Source organism: Carassius gibelio, chromosome A7 (genome assembly GCF_023724105.1).
Source record: "Carassius gibelio isolate Cgi1373 ecotype wild population from Czech Republic chromosome A7, carGib1.2-hapl.c, whole genome shotgun sequence".
Taxonomy (NCBI): domain Eukaryota; kingdom Metazoa; phylum Chordata; class Actinopteri; order Cypriniformes; family Cyprinidae; genus Carassius; species Carassius gibelio.
In genome coordinates, this window is record NC_068377.1 from 29,084,859 (window position 1) to 29,098,733 (window position 13,875).

General features: G+C 37.6%; 1 protein-coding gene across 5 annotated transcripts in view; it reads left to right on the top strand.

The window, feature by feature from the left end:
- LOC128017095 (dysferlin) overlaps positions 1–13,875 on the top strand; it is a 68,337-nt gene that overhangs the window by 41,362 nt on the left and 13,100 nt on the right. For 4 of the 5 annotated variants that reach the window (XM_052602284.1, XM_052602282.1, XM_052602285.1 and 1 more), the window contains one exon: positions 12,164–12,262. In XM_052602284.1, the coding sequence (XP_052458244.1) occupies positions 12,164–12,262 (99 nt within the window). Of the gene's footprint in view, positions 1–5,248; positions 5,310–6,073; positions 6,088–12,163; positions 12,263–13,875 lie in introns of all 5 variants that reach the window. The other variant, XM_052602286.1, reaches the window with a different exon arrangement.

A 13,875-nucleotide genomic window follows, 5' to 3' on the forward strand; every position in this document is an offset into this window, starting at 1 on the left:
TTTGATGGAATATTGGAAGAGAAGGAACTGTGGGAAAAGGTTTTGTCAGTAGTTAATTTATTTTATTTTATTTTGTAAAGAAGGGCTTTTGTTGCACGGGTTTGCGTGCTCATCACATTTAGATTTTGCCTGAGGGTGTAGTTGTTTTTCTTTTTCACACGCATAGAATGTGCATTTGATTTGCAGGTTTGGCAGCTCATATACATTTTACTGTATGTGTTTGATTTTATACCATTGTAGCATTGATCGACAATGTCTCAGGTAGTTTTGACATACAGTAGCACGGTTGTTAGTACTGGTCAGCTGCACTGGGTCAGAATAACGTTTCTGGGGTCTATCACCCTAGAAGCAACAGGAATTTGATCCCCGGCCTGCAATCCCGCAAGACTTCTAGCAGTCTGTTGGGAGCCTGAGGCTGCTGTGATCCACTCAGGAAATCAGGAATGGCAAAGAAAGCTAAAGAGAAAAACTTGTTCATCTCTACATGGCTACTGTTTGGAACCTGATGGCAGTAAAAGATCCATTTCTATGGATCCATTTAGCAATGTGCACAATAGATTTTGTATATAAAAACTATGTATATACAGTAAATTGTTGAAAACAGAAAACAAATACACAAAGGAAAAAGTCAATCCTACATGACCAAGCTCAACTGAAAAGACTAAATCTTCTCTCTTGTCTTGAGACTTTTTTCTGAGAATGATTACTTTGGAGCCACAAAACAACTTTTGTTTTTTGCAACTTTTGCATTTCTTTTGTGAAATAATGTGAAATATTTTACTGTTTTCTATTTTAATATATTTTAAAATGTAATTTATTTCTGTGTCAAAGGTGAATTTTCAGCAGCCATTACCCCAGTCTTCAGTCTGCGCGATGCTTCAGAAATCATTCTAACATGCTTATTTGGTGTTCAACCAACTTTATCACTGATGCTGAAAACAGTTGTGCTGATGCTGATGTCTCTATGAAAACTTTTTTTTTAATTCTTTGATAAATAGAAAGTTAATATAGAAATTTAATGAACTTCAATAAACATTTCCTTTAAAAAAAAAAGGTTATTTCTGTACATATATTTTGTACAAAGCTGATTCAGGTGCATGGATTGCAGTGGTGAAGTGATGCTGTATAGCCTTTGCTTTGGCTTGGCCCAGACCCCAATACTATAAGGTCTGGTGGCCTCATAAAAAATGCTCCCTGGATCAGGTTCGTCACTTAAAGCAGGTTTTTGATGAGACCAAACACAACCTCATAGGGAAAAATAACACCAATCCAGTGGCTTTGTGGATTTGCTACGGTTTTGAGCGGGTTAAATGGTATACTTCTGAAACACGGCGCTAAAAGCAAGCACCCATGTAGAGAAGCTTTGATGAGGTTTCTGAGGTTAGACTTGAGGGAGAACTACTGAAAAGGTTTGATTTTGATCCTACCTCTTGGTGGCTTCGCTGAAAGGCCTTTAGACAGTGAGAGAGGCGAACAGTCCCACTAATGTACGTACTTCAAAATGTTCTGTAATGCAACTCCTCTATTTGGAGGACAGCAGCAAAAAAAGTGGCCTGGTCCTAATTAGCTGTTCTACTGAGTAGCAGTGCGGAGTCCTCTCTCTTGTTGTATTTATTATGCCCTGGCACTACACAGCAGAAGGCGCTGAGAGGGTTCAGTCCTCCCTCTGATGTGGTAAGTTCTCGTCTTGGGCAACTGCATCCCCCCCGCTCCGGGCTGCTCACCACCGGCGCCACAATAACTGCCACCCCCTACCCCCTACCTCCCCTGCTAGGGGTCAATGCTGGGGGAATGAGAGTGCTCGATGACAGGCCGTCATGACCAGGTCCCTGTTTATGAGCAGCCAGTCTGATGGCTTGCTTCTTATACGACTTTGAGAATCTGCTATATATAGAATATTTTTGAATAGACTGTCCTTGTGTTGGTGCAGAAGATGGTTATTATTCATGTCTTGTACTTATTAGAACAATTAGCCTGTATATTTCCTGATGTTTAATGCTACGTCCAGGCATTCTTGATTGTATTAAGATCGTGGCGTAAAAGAGTAAGCATGATTTCACATAATTTCAGCAGGATGTGGTTGCTGTATGGGAAGACACAGCGGCTCTGCTGTTACACCAGCCTACCATGGCATTGTAATCATCCACACCATGTGCATCAGAATACGTAGGAATCAGAACTGCTTCGACATTAGTGTTGCTTTGACTTCGTAACGCGTTACTGTAATTTGATTACATTTTAAGTAACGGAGTAATTTAATGCATTGTAATTTTCTAAATAGTAATTAGAGTGTAGTTACAAGCCAAAGTCTCTATACGTTTCTGCATGTGTTGGAAGCATTGCGCAATGCAGTGCAGAAATTTGCATGCTCATGAATCCTCTCATTATAATGCACAAATTGTAGACATTATGCAAGATTCATTATGCATATATTTATTGTGTTAAAAACAGATTTGTGAGATTGCAATGAACTGAGATGTCTTTTAGAGATTATAAATGCAGCGCTCTTTGCTGGCATTCTGCCAAACTATGCACGCACCATCCGCTTACTTTAGATAAAAATAATCCGAATCAGCTTTATTCACTAAGTGTGTGCAAACACACAAGGAATTTGTTGTGTTTTTTTAAGAAGCTCTTGGTACATACATGCGTACATACATAGCCTTCACGTAGGCTATCCATACCATACATGTCTGAAATGATAACAGAAACATTTAAAAAAAATACTTAACAATAAATAATAATGTGTATGAATTTGGAACAGAAGATTTATGTAAATATTTGTGCAATATTTACTCTATAATGCACAAATGACAGTATTCTGTGAATATTGCTTTAATGACAAATATTTATCGGGAGGGTGTATGCTGGGATTTCCTAAACTTAATGGAGAAAAAAAGTATTGTAACTAATTACTAATTACTTTTGAAATAAAGTAATCAGAACAGTAACGTGATTTCTTTTTAAAGGAGTAATCGGTAATCAGAAATTTGATCACATTTTCAGAGTAACTTGACCAACACTGTTCAACATGATGAGCTGAGCTTGTGACAGATGCAGTGTGGGAATGCAATCTCCCAGGCTCAACAGGGAGGGATGTGTAAAATTGCTCTGCTTTTTTGGGTGAAGCTTATTTATCACAAGCCATTTTTGGATTAGATTACTTCTCTATACAGTGGAGATCAGAACTAGAGAGCAACCTATAAATACTTTTTTCTGAAATATTCTTAATTTTCTTCGCTCAAAATTGGAAGGAATATTAGCTTATGTTCTACTAACATGTCTGAAAAAATATCCAAGGCATTTCAACAAAAATCTTTATTTTGGGGAAAATACAGTTATCAAAATTTAGAGAGCAGTAACCACTGTGGCACAGAAGATACAAGTAAAGTTTTGGAGGGTTACAGCTGTCAGAAATTAGTAGGAAGTGTAGAGACCCTGCTTTAAATGACTTCAGCGGCTCTGCGGCTGCAGGATATCAGTAGTTTCTCACACTGCGCTGATGTGATCTTGGTCCACCCTCTTCCATAGTTCACAAACTGTAGTAGGTTACTTAGGGAAAACTGTGTCACCAAGGATTTTCCAGAGACTTTCAGTCAGGTTTAGAACAATACTCTGGGCCCGCCATTTCATTTTTTATTTTTTTCATTTTTCTTAGCGTCAAGGAAATGCTTTATTTGTTTTGCAGTGTGATGAGTCATTGTTTGCATGAAAACTGAAGGGTGACTGGGAGATGCTTGTAGGGAAGCATGTTGCTGAAGGAGGTTCAGATAAACATTTGCATTCACCTTGCCATGTAGCTTTATAAGAGGCCCAACTCCTGCTGCAGAAAACTTCCCCCAAAACATGACACTTCCTCTTCCTCCTTTCACTGACGTCTTTAAGCACTCGGGGTTCAGTCTTTTCCAAGTTTGATGCTGAACATGTTTCCCATCTGACCCAAATAAATTAAATTTGCTCTCATCACTAAAGTTATCTCTCCACACAACATGCTCTTCAGCAAAGGTGAGTCTAGCCTTTTGATTTTTTCTGCTCATGAGAGGCTTGGTCACTGCTATATATAATCTTTTTTACACAACCAATTATTAAAACGAATACATCAATGTTAAACCAAAGTAATAGAAACAAAATTATTATTAATATTAAATGAATGCAATTTTTTTGTTTTAGTTTATCTTTGTTTACCTGCAGATAAGTTAACCAGACTTTTACACACTACAAAAACCTTTTTATTATCATGTAACAGCAGAATTATTGTTGTTTTGCATGATATTTTCTCCTTTTGAGGGGAGCATTTGTTCACATACTGTAGATGTAATAAGATTTGTGCTTGAATTATATGAGTTGTTTGCCCTGAACATGTTATTTATAACAACGCATTTCATAATGCGTATATGTGGACAAACGTCTTTAAAATGATACTGTGACGCTAAATTATTCTTACTCCTTGAAGGGCTCTCTCCTCAGAATGTAATTATTTTATTCCATTATTCAATGCATTTTCACCAGTATTGCTTTATGGCTGGCGTGGTACTTTCTCTGCGACACTTTCCCATAGAAAACAATGGTTTGATTTAGCATGGGGAGGTGCATCTCTACGGAATATGAATGTGTGTCATGTCTGCAGCTAATTAGCGTTAGCGCTTGCATTGCTGCATGAACTCATCCTAATGTAGAGACCCTGTCTTCATCTGTTAAAGCTATTAGCGGTGAAAACCCGCTCTTGAGTCCCATCCAGGGAAAACAACAATCTTGGGGTGTCATTCTTCATCGGGAAGTCACATTTCATGGTCCTAACCTTGGTAATGATTTATCTATCAGCTAGAAACAGTCCTGTCTGAATTCACATACCACAGGTTCGCGTCAGAGCATTCGGTAGGGTTGCCATCTATACCTCATTGACTCTCTTAGTCTGGGAGTTCCAGACCTGTCATCTTACTTCATCCACATATTCAGCTGATCAAATGTGTTGCTCTGTATTAATGTTATTCCTCATCATTCTACAAAAAATAGATTTTTCTTGATAAGGATATTTAACATTACACATTCCAATTACAACCTCAAACACTTACAATACAAACCATAAAAACACTTTTTTGCTTTAGACTTTGAATAGAGAAATTGAAAGACTTGGCTGTTTTTGTCACTATGATTGTTTCTCTTTGCATGTTTTTGAAAGTGTGTTGATTAGCGAATTACAGATAGTACTAACGTTAACCAACTAACCAATGCTTCTGATTTATAATAGGCAGACGGCACCAGCTCTGCCGTTATTAACATCTCGCCTTCTCAGTCCAGCCTCCATGTACGTATGTATGACCTCATCACCCCTTTCACCATCTCTTTCCATTTCTCTGTAACCTTCATTTCATCAAGACTAGAGCTCCTTGAGTGATAATGTTATGGGTTGAGTCCAAGGTTTTTTGTCCTCAATAAGTAAAAATGTAATGTGCTATATATATATATATATATATATATATATATATATATATATATATATATATATATATATATATATATATATATATATATATAGTTTTTTTTTTATTTGTCTCCATTTGTGTTTGTGGCCTATGGAATGTGCACCTTTATTCAGTCAGAATAGCTGTGGTAAATTCATCCAAATGTGATGTGGCTCGTGTTTTGTGCTGTATGCTCTTGGTGTATGATGATGCATGGACAAGTGACATCACCCAGACCAAGGTCTGACTTTTACACAAAGATTTATATAAAATAATAATAATAAAAAAAAAGATTAACAAAAAAAATACAAATAATAATTTGTAGTCAATATAGAAATGGTTTACTGAGTCTGTTGTTAAAAAAGCTGACTGGCCTACACAAAGTCCAGACCTGAACATGTTTTGGGATGAATTGGAACACCAACTTTGAGTCAATCCCCATTGTCCAATATCAGCGCCTCTTGTATCTGAATGAGAGTAAATCCCAGCAGCCATGTTACAACATCGCCACTATCCAACAACATCCCCACAGCATGTTCCAGGCCTTTTCAGGAGATTGAAACTTGATCAGCTCTCTGTCAATACCCATGGTTTTGAAATTGAATGCTCAGACGTGCTTATATGGGTGTGGTGTTTGAGAATCCACATACTTCTGACCATAAATATATCATTTCCAAATGATATTTACACCAGTCTAATTAGGTTAACGGATGCTTCTAATCAGGCAGATACAGTATATGTTGGTCTGCTTACGCAGATGTTTCTAACTCAAGGAAGGATTTATGCATGTGACCAACTGTAGGAACTTTGGGTGAGAGACATTTGTTAATTTTTTTTCTTTTTTATTTATGGGTCAAAGTTAATTTGCTCTCATATTTGTCTTTGACTCTGTAAAGTTCTATTTGTTACGCTTATGATTGGTTGCAGAACACCGTTCCTCCAAGAGATAAATCTTGTTTCGTGTTAAGATCAAGGAGACTTAATGGATTCAAACTATCCTTCTTTCTGCACTTTTTTTTTTAACTTACAGCAATTTTATTTCTAAGAGAAAAAAGTCAGGACCATGAATGAAAGACCAAGAAAAGAGAAGCAAGCATATAGGAGTTGTGTGTGTTCTGTCATTGTTTAGGCCCTTCTACTCTTGGATGTTGTACAGGTCTTAGAATGGTCCAGTTTGGTCTTGGTCACATGATCTCCATAGATTTAGGTCTTTGGGTCTAGATCTTAGATCAGACTAGGACTAAGCAGAATGCTTTGAAATAACTTTTTGTTTATATAAAAAATCTAAATGTAGTACTCCCTTCTCCTTTCTCCTGCTAAAACATAGAGGCTTATTTATTTATTTATTTATTATTTTATTAGAAAACATTCAAACCAGATGATCTAAAACCAGAATTTTCTCTCTCAACGGAGCCAAAGTAAATAGGGCTGTTAAAAGATTCCCAGTGCATTCCCCCTCATAGCCAAATGTCAAGTATAGAAAGAAAAAGAATGAGTGAAAGGAAGAGAAAGAGGGAGATGAAAATGTGTATTCAATCATTTTTAAATTAAATTTTGTATAGATACTTTCTATGAGCCACAGTCCTGTGCTTTTATTCTCAGGAGGGAGAGAAAAAAGATTGAGAGGAGAGAAATGTTCATCATCTTTTTTTTTTTCAGGTCTTCTGATTAAGGGATTTTTAAACGGTTCTAGGACCCACAGGAGGGTGCTAGAAGGGCAGTAAAAAATATTGAAAGCTAAAGATTTTACAAAATGAGTTTTGGAGCTGTTAAAGCACATAAAAACGATTTATTAAATATGTTTAATGCAAAAATAAAGTGTCTCACATTTTTTGTTGATTTTACTTTTTTATTGAAAACACTTCTCTTCAGGTTTATACATCTAACAATAATAGTGTGTAGAAAAAAAATACACACAGTTTTCACTTCCGTCAAAATAATTTAATAAATAAAAAATCCTGATAAAACCCTGTTTTATCTAATTACCCTAAAGCAGGACCACAACTATTCTGTTTTGTTCTGTTATGTTCAGTTCAGTTCTGTTCTGTTCTGTTCTTTGCTTTGTGAGAACTGCCATACACACACATACTGCCATGCACCGTGGTGATGCCGCATTCGCTGAAGTCTTTGCCAAGCCTTCAGACACGCCAGAGGACAAATAATATTTCAACAGTTTTGCCAGTCTTAGTACTTGACATCCAAAACGCATCAGTATTTTTGAGAGGAGAAAAAAGAGACATGCAGGACTGTGGTTGCTCATAAAATGGAATATTGGTTGGTGGCTTAATTTTCTTCAGACCATGAAACTATACTGAAGGTTATTTGAAAGAATGCCTTGACTCTGCTGAAATGTGCAGACAGTGAAGCAGTACAGCACACGTCTTAGTGAACAAGGGCTGCCCTTATAAATGTATACATACATTCAAAAGTCCCTCTAGTATTTATCCAAAATCAAGGCCAGTACTGGCTTTATGATATTGCATTATTATGGATGCTTTTATACAGAGTGACTGACAACAGAGGAACAAGCAACTGTCAAAGGGCCAACAATATTTATAGTGTATATTTATTGCTTTGTTAGAAAGCTAGACAAGGAACAAGCTAGTGCAGAGGTGAAAAATAAAAAATGTCCCAACTGCTGTGCTGTACACCAGTGGTTCTCAACCCAGGGCCCACTAGGGAGCCTCAGTAACCTGCCAAGAAGGCTCCAAGATGACTCAAAATGGTTTAAAACTAACATTTTTACTTCATTTTAAAAGTGTGATTTCTAGAGCTGTAAATGAATAAAATCTTAAAATGCTGTAAGCATTTATTGTAATGGATATACATTTCCGTAGTTACGGCAAGCTCTAAAATATTTGATCAGGTAGAAGTTGAGTAAAATGGATTTAGAAAAATTCTTATCCATAGTCATTTAAAGTAAGCATTTGAATATTGTCATAGACCCTGGGGGGGGGGCTGGAGTAAAAAAGGTTGTGAATCAGTGCTGCACACTGATGATTTGACAAATTAACTTGTACCTTAATTTCACTTCTTTATTAAATATTGTTGCATCAGCTGTGATGAGACTTTACAATGTGATGTACTGTACATTGCCACCTTTGATATTTACAAGTCATACTGAGTAGGTACTACACCAAGAACATACTTACAATAAAGTATGTTTTCTATGTTATACCTACTATACCTACATTTTTATGAATGTTAGAATTGAGAAATACTACTCTTTTTGCCTACTGTATAGTAGGAAAGTAGACATATTCAGATGCAGGGACTGTCACTGTGAAATACATTTAAGAATACTGATATGTATAGTTGTAGAACGGCACCAAACCAGCATATTTCAAATGTACTATATATACAGTAATGTACAGTATTTGTGCTATATGTATATGCTGACAGCCTCTACTGCACTCCATCACAACTTTCATGAAAAATTTAGAAATGAATTGTCAAGTCATGGATGAAATTTAACCTGCTATAGAACCTACAACTCCATGTCACAAATATCATTTTGGATATTGTTTATATTTCTGAATGAACCGTCAATTTTTACCAAATCTGCTTGGTTATTTTTCATCAGTAGTGCACACGAGCCCTTTCAGACCCAAAGCTAACACCACCAGTGCCCTCCAGTAACCTTCACCTCAGGAATTGAGAATGTTTGCAACCCTTTTAACAGGTTTTGCTTGAATGAACTTTTGGAGGAGCAGTGAAGTTCACTGTTTTCCCTCAGCCTCTCCGACCACCCTGTTCCAGTACCAGGCCGCCCATGGCCAAAGCTGCCATTTATAAATACTCTCATTTTTAAATTTCTAGGTTCCCGTTGTCTGAAATTGTATCAAACCCATAACATTATCTTTTCATCTGTATAACATCACTTTTGAGGGTGTGTTGAACTTTTTGCGAGCATGCACGCACATATACACCCAGGTTTATATGGTGCGGTCTTCTCTTGTGCAGTGCTTATTTTAATAATACCCCTAAGCCCTAAAACCTTTGGGTAAAGTATAGAATAACTATATGCATACATCTGGTGCACTCAAAGTGTCTGGGTGACCAGACGCACATGCACTCACTCATTACACATCATTTCAGAGGCAAAATGGAACATTATTTCCTTAACACAAGCTTGCACACAAACACCTAAGGCGCACACACATAGTAGCTAGTATGGAAACATGGCTGTCACGGCGTCCTTAGGCTCCGCTTTAATAGCTCTGTCAGACAAAGAGAGGAGACATGTGGCAGTACTATGAAAAGCACCATTCAGGGCCGGTTAGACTGCCACACAGTCAGGCCAACTCAGCTTAAGTGATTCTGAAAGCAACTTCACAATACTCTGCAAATACTTGCTGCACACCAAGTCCCATTTACCCTGTGTGCCGCCTTTGGGTAGACACATGGGCTGGACTGGGGGGACTGTCCCCTAAAAACATGCAACTTCATGTTAGCTTCACCTTCTACTCATCTCTTTCTCTCTGTGCCATTTGTTGAATCATTAATTTCTCTCCTTTATTATATTGGCTTGAGGAAGTTCTTGTGTAAATCTGAGTTTACAAAATCTCTGACCTGATGACTCTAACTTCTAGAGCTTTAAAGTTACATTCACTTGTCTAAATCCTTTATGTCTTTTGTAAACGATTGGATTTACAGTTTTTCAAACTTTTTGACTGTAATGTTGTGAGCTTTGTGACATTTCAGTGTGTCCACCAAGCTTGGCGCACAGTCCTTTAACCTGTTCAGACTTATTGTCAAGCACATGTGCTGCATACATCCCTTCTGTAAGTGCTTGCCTCCTTATACAATTACTCTTTAGATAAACTGTTTTTGCTGGGTCTTTCTTTGTTTTACAGAGTCTCATATTTTCTGAGCAATTCTGGAGCTTTATATTGTGACACTTCTCCTAAGTTATTAAGTAAAGTAAAATGCACTACCATTTTAAAGGTTTGGGGTCAGTACATTTCTTTTTAATATACGTTATGTGTTATTTACAAAGAATGTATATAAAGTTGATTTTAAGTTATAGTAAAGACATGTGTAATGTTACAAATGATTATTATTTGAAATACATTTTGTTATTCTGAACTTTTTTTTTAAACTGTTCTCACAAAAATATTATATAACATTGATAATTAGCCAGGTCAGCATATTACAATTATTTTGTAATAGACACTGAAGACAAAAAAATTCTGACACTAAATGCCAAATGACAAATAAATGACATTTTAAAATATTTTTAAATAGGAAAAAAGTTATTTTAATTTTTTATAATATTAAAGAATGATGTTTTACTCTTGGTCTTGGTGACTATAAAAGACCATCTCAAAAGCATTCAAAAACTAACGGACCCCAAACTCCTGAATGGTAAGGCACACTGTTTTATTTCTTCTTATTTATTGGCCATTATTTTAGATGACAAAAAACTCACGAAAGACTTCATTCAAAGTTTGTTTGATTCAAACTCATGTCATCCACATATAACTCAATATTCAATGTGTCAGAGCTACACTAACCCTAAATAGAATTTATTGTCATAAATTATATGTTCATTTTTCTCCTACTGTATGTTGAGTTTAGTGTGCAGCAAACATGTACACTGTTTGTTGGTCTAAGACTGTAACACAGTCTTGTAGAGCAGTGGCATATGACACACTCTGACAAGAGTACACACACATTCTTTGGCTTGAAGTCCACTTAAACAACACTGTCGGCCCTCTGCCTGGTCACCAACATTCACACCATACAACCACACTCCTTAACAACTAAGACGAGGAAAAAACGCAGCAGAGCCCGGCATTGCTCCATCACTACTGTTTTTCCTCTCTCATCATAAAAGTTAAAAGAACGATGCAAGTGAAACTTGAAGTCTCCTCGGTGCGAGTCGAACCTGGCCTTCTGGAAGAAAGAGCAATGTACTATGTTTTATGCCATGTTGGCTCAGTCTGTCTTTCATCCATCTGTCAAACACACACACACACACATGCATTTTGACAATACTTGCTTCATAATCAGACTGCACTTTTGTTTCTTGTTTTGAAGCAGTGACAGTTGCAGAGGGTGTTTCACATTAACAACACTCTTTTGTCTTGTGCTTGGATGGGAATGTGGTGCTGGCTGAGGTGGGAACTGCCTGATATGTACCTTTTCAAAAAATTCCCACACTTTCCACATGAAATCAGTAAGTGTTGGCAAGACTAGCTGTATCAGTGGCTCATCCTGATTCACTTCTGAATTATACCCGTGAAAGTACCAGGAAAATGACAGTTTGAAAGCTTTCTTTCTAGCTTTAGTTGATATGCTTAGACTTACAAGTATTACAACAGTGGGATGATTTATCACTCACTTATGGAAAAGATTTAGTTATAGGGTTGTTTTCACTGATCATTTGGTCTGTGGATGGTGTCACTGTCACTTTTGCATGTGTCTGTCTGCTTAAAATGTGTTGACACCCTTTCTAACCTTGTCTTCTTGTTTGTGTTAAATTTGTTGCACATGCTTTAGTTGGGGCAATGGGTAAGTTGAGGCTTTTATTGATTTCAGCCTAGATATTTATGATCATAAAATGATTGATTTAATGAAGAAGCGGTCCAATGAATGAGGGATGTGCTGCCAGATATGTACTGACCTTCCTTGTACTGTACTGACCTTTTAATGGTTTTTTTTTTCCATTCTCTTGTTTTCTTGCTCTGTGTCTACAGCAGGATGAATTTATGGACTGGTGGAGCAAGTTTTATGCCTCCACGGGTGAGAGAAACAAGTGTGGCAGTTATCTAGAGAAGGGCTTCGATACTCTGCAGGTAAGGCATTGAACTGATCACCCTGCCATGGGTTATTCTGTGATAACAACCGGCTGGATGTACATTATCCCTTACTTAAATTAGAAGTTGTTTTTTTAAGTGTAATGAATGTAAAAATTGATAGCTCTCAATTATACTGTAGCGTTGAATGGCTAAAGTCAATGGTTAAAATATATGACCAAAAAAAAAATAAAAAAATTCTTGGTATCAGTGATAAATAGTAAGTCATAAAAAAATATGGCATTAAACAAATATATATGTTTGTGCCATTATCCACACTATGCAGAGCCAAATTTGTGTAGTGTGACACAATGCGGTGTTAAAGTTATGGCTAGATGTATACTAACAGACACCCAATCGCGAGGACAGTTACAGAAGCAAAAAGTGTTGTATAAACTCTCAATTTAGCATTTGAGGGCAAAAAAGTTAAATGCTGATGTAAAACATGTGGATTGGAAGAAGAGAGCTTTATTCTTATTCTTATAGTCCGAGAAGTCCATTCATGAAAAACCTGATTGTACAGGGGAAGAATGCGCAATGCTAGAGCTTCTGTGTAAACAGGTTGCATGGTGCATTTGTCGATTGTCAAGACATTTTTCAGAACAGAAGAAAATCATAGTGGTTTGACATGATGACAGAACATTTTGTGGAAGAACTTTCCCTTTAAAGAACCCAGTACATGGTTTCCTACACAACTTGAGAACAAAAATGAACATTTTGTCATAGTTTTTTCATCCTCATGTCTCCCAAATGGCACGACTAAGACAATCCCATCAGTATGAAATCTGTCCATGGAGATTAACAGCAAAAGTTAATAGTAACTATAGTGACATTATCAGCGCTCAAAGAAAACCAAACATAAAGATGCCGGAACTTCAAAGTCCTGTGGTCTCTCTCTTGGGACTGCACATGCCTACTTTCAAACGCTCACTCCCCCCGACTCCAGTCCACTCCAGCCCACTTCCCACAAGCTTGTCCATTTATAATAGAGCCCATGGCTGCCAGATTCCCAACTTTTCCGATGAATTCATGTCGGGGTTGTCGCAGGGGGATAACCAAGTGCAGACAAGGGCTCTGTTACTGACGTCATCGGCCCGTTTTCCCCCCAGCCCACACCTCCCTATCATCCCTCGATCTCTGGCCGGTTTGTCAGCGATCTCCCCTGTCACCACATTCTCTCTCTACTTGCCTTAGTCACTCTTTCCAACCTTTCCGATCTAAACGTGTCCGTTAGTCATCTGGCAGGGGCTTGGGTCTCAGGGCTACCTGCGAGGCCCTGGGTTCGATTGTTGGCTGCCACCGTGTGAGTGTCCCACGCACCGGGAGGAGCCGCAGACAGAAACACTTTGCCTAAAACTGCTGAGATGAGCTGTTATTTTGGGCTAATGGTGCCTGAGGGAGAGATTGAAGGCAGGAAAATAGCAAAAGAGACTGGGAGAGGGTTTCATGTGCTGTGTCACACGTTCAGGGACCAGGCCTGAGTGAGTCAACTAGAAAAACAGAGCGATTAGCTTACAAGGATTCCTTCATACTTTTGTCACTAAGTTGTCTCCTAGGTGGCCGTTTGGTTGGAGAGTTAACCACCGCTAGTTAAAAGTTGTGTAATGACATGG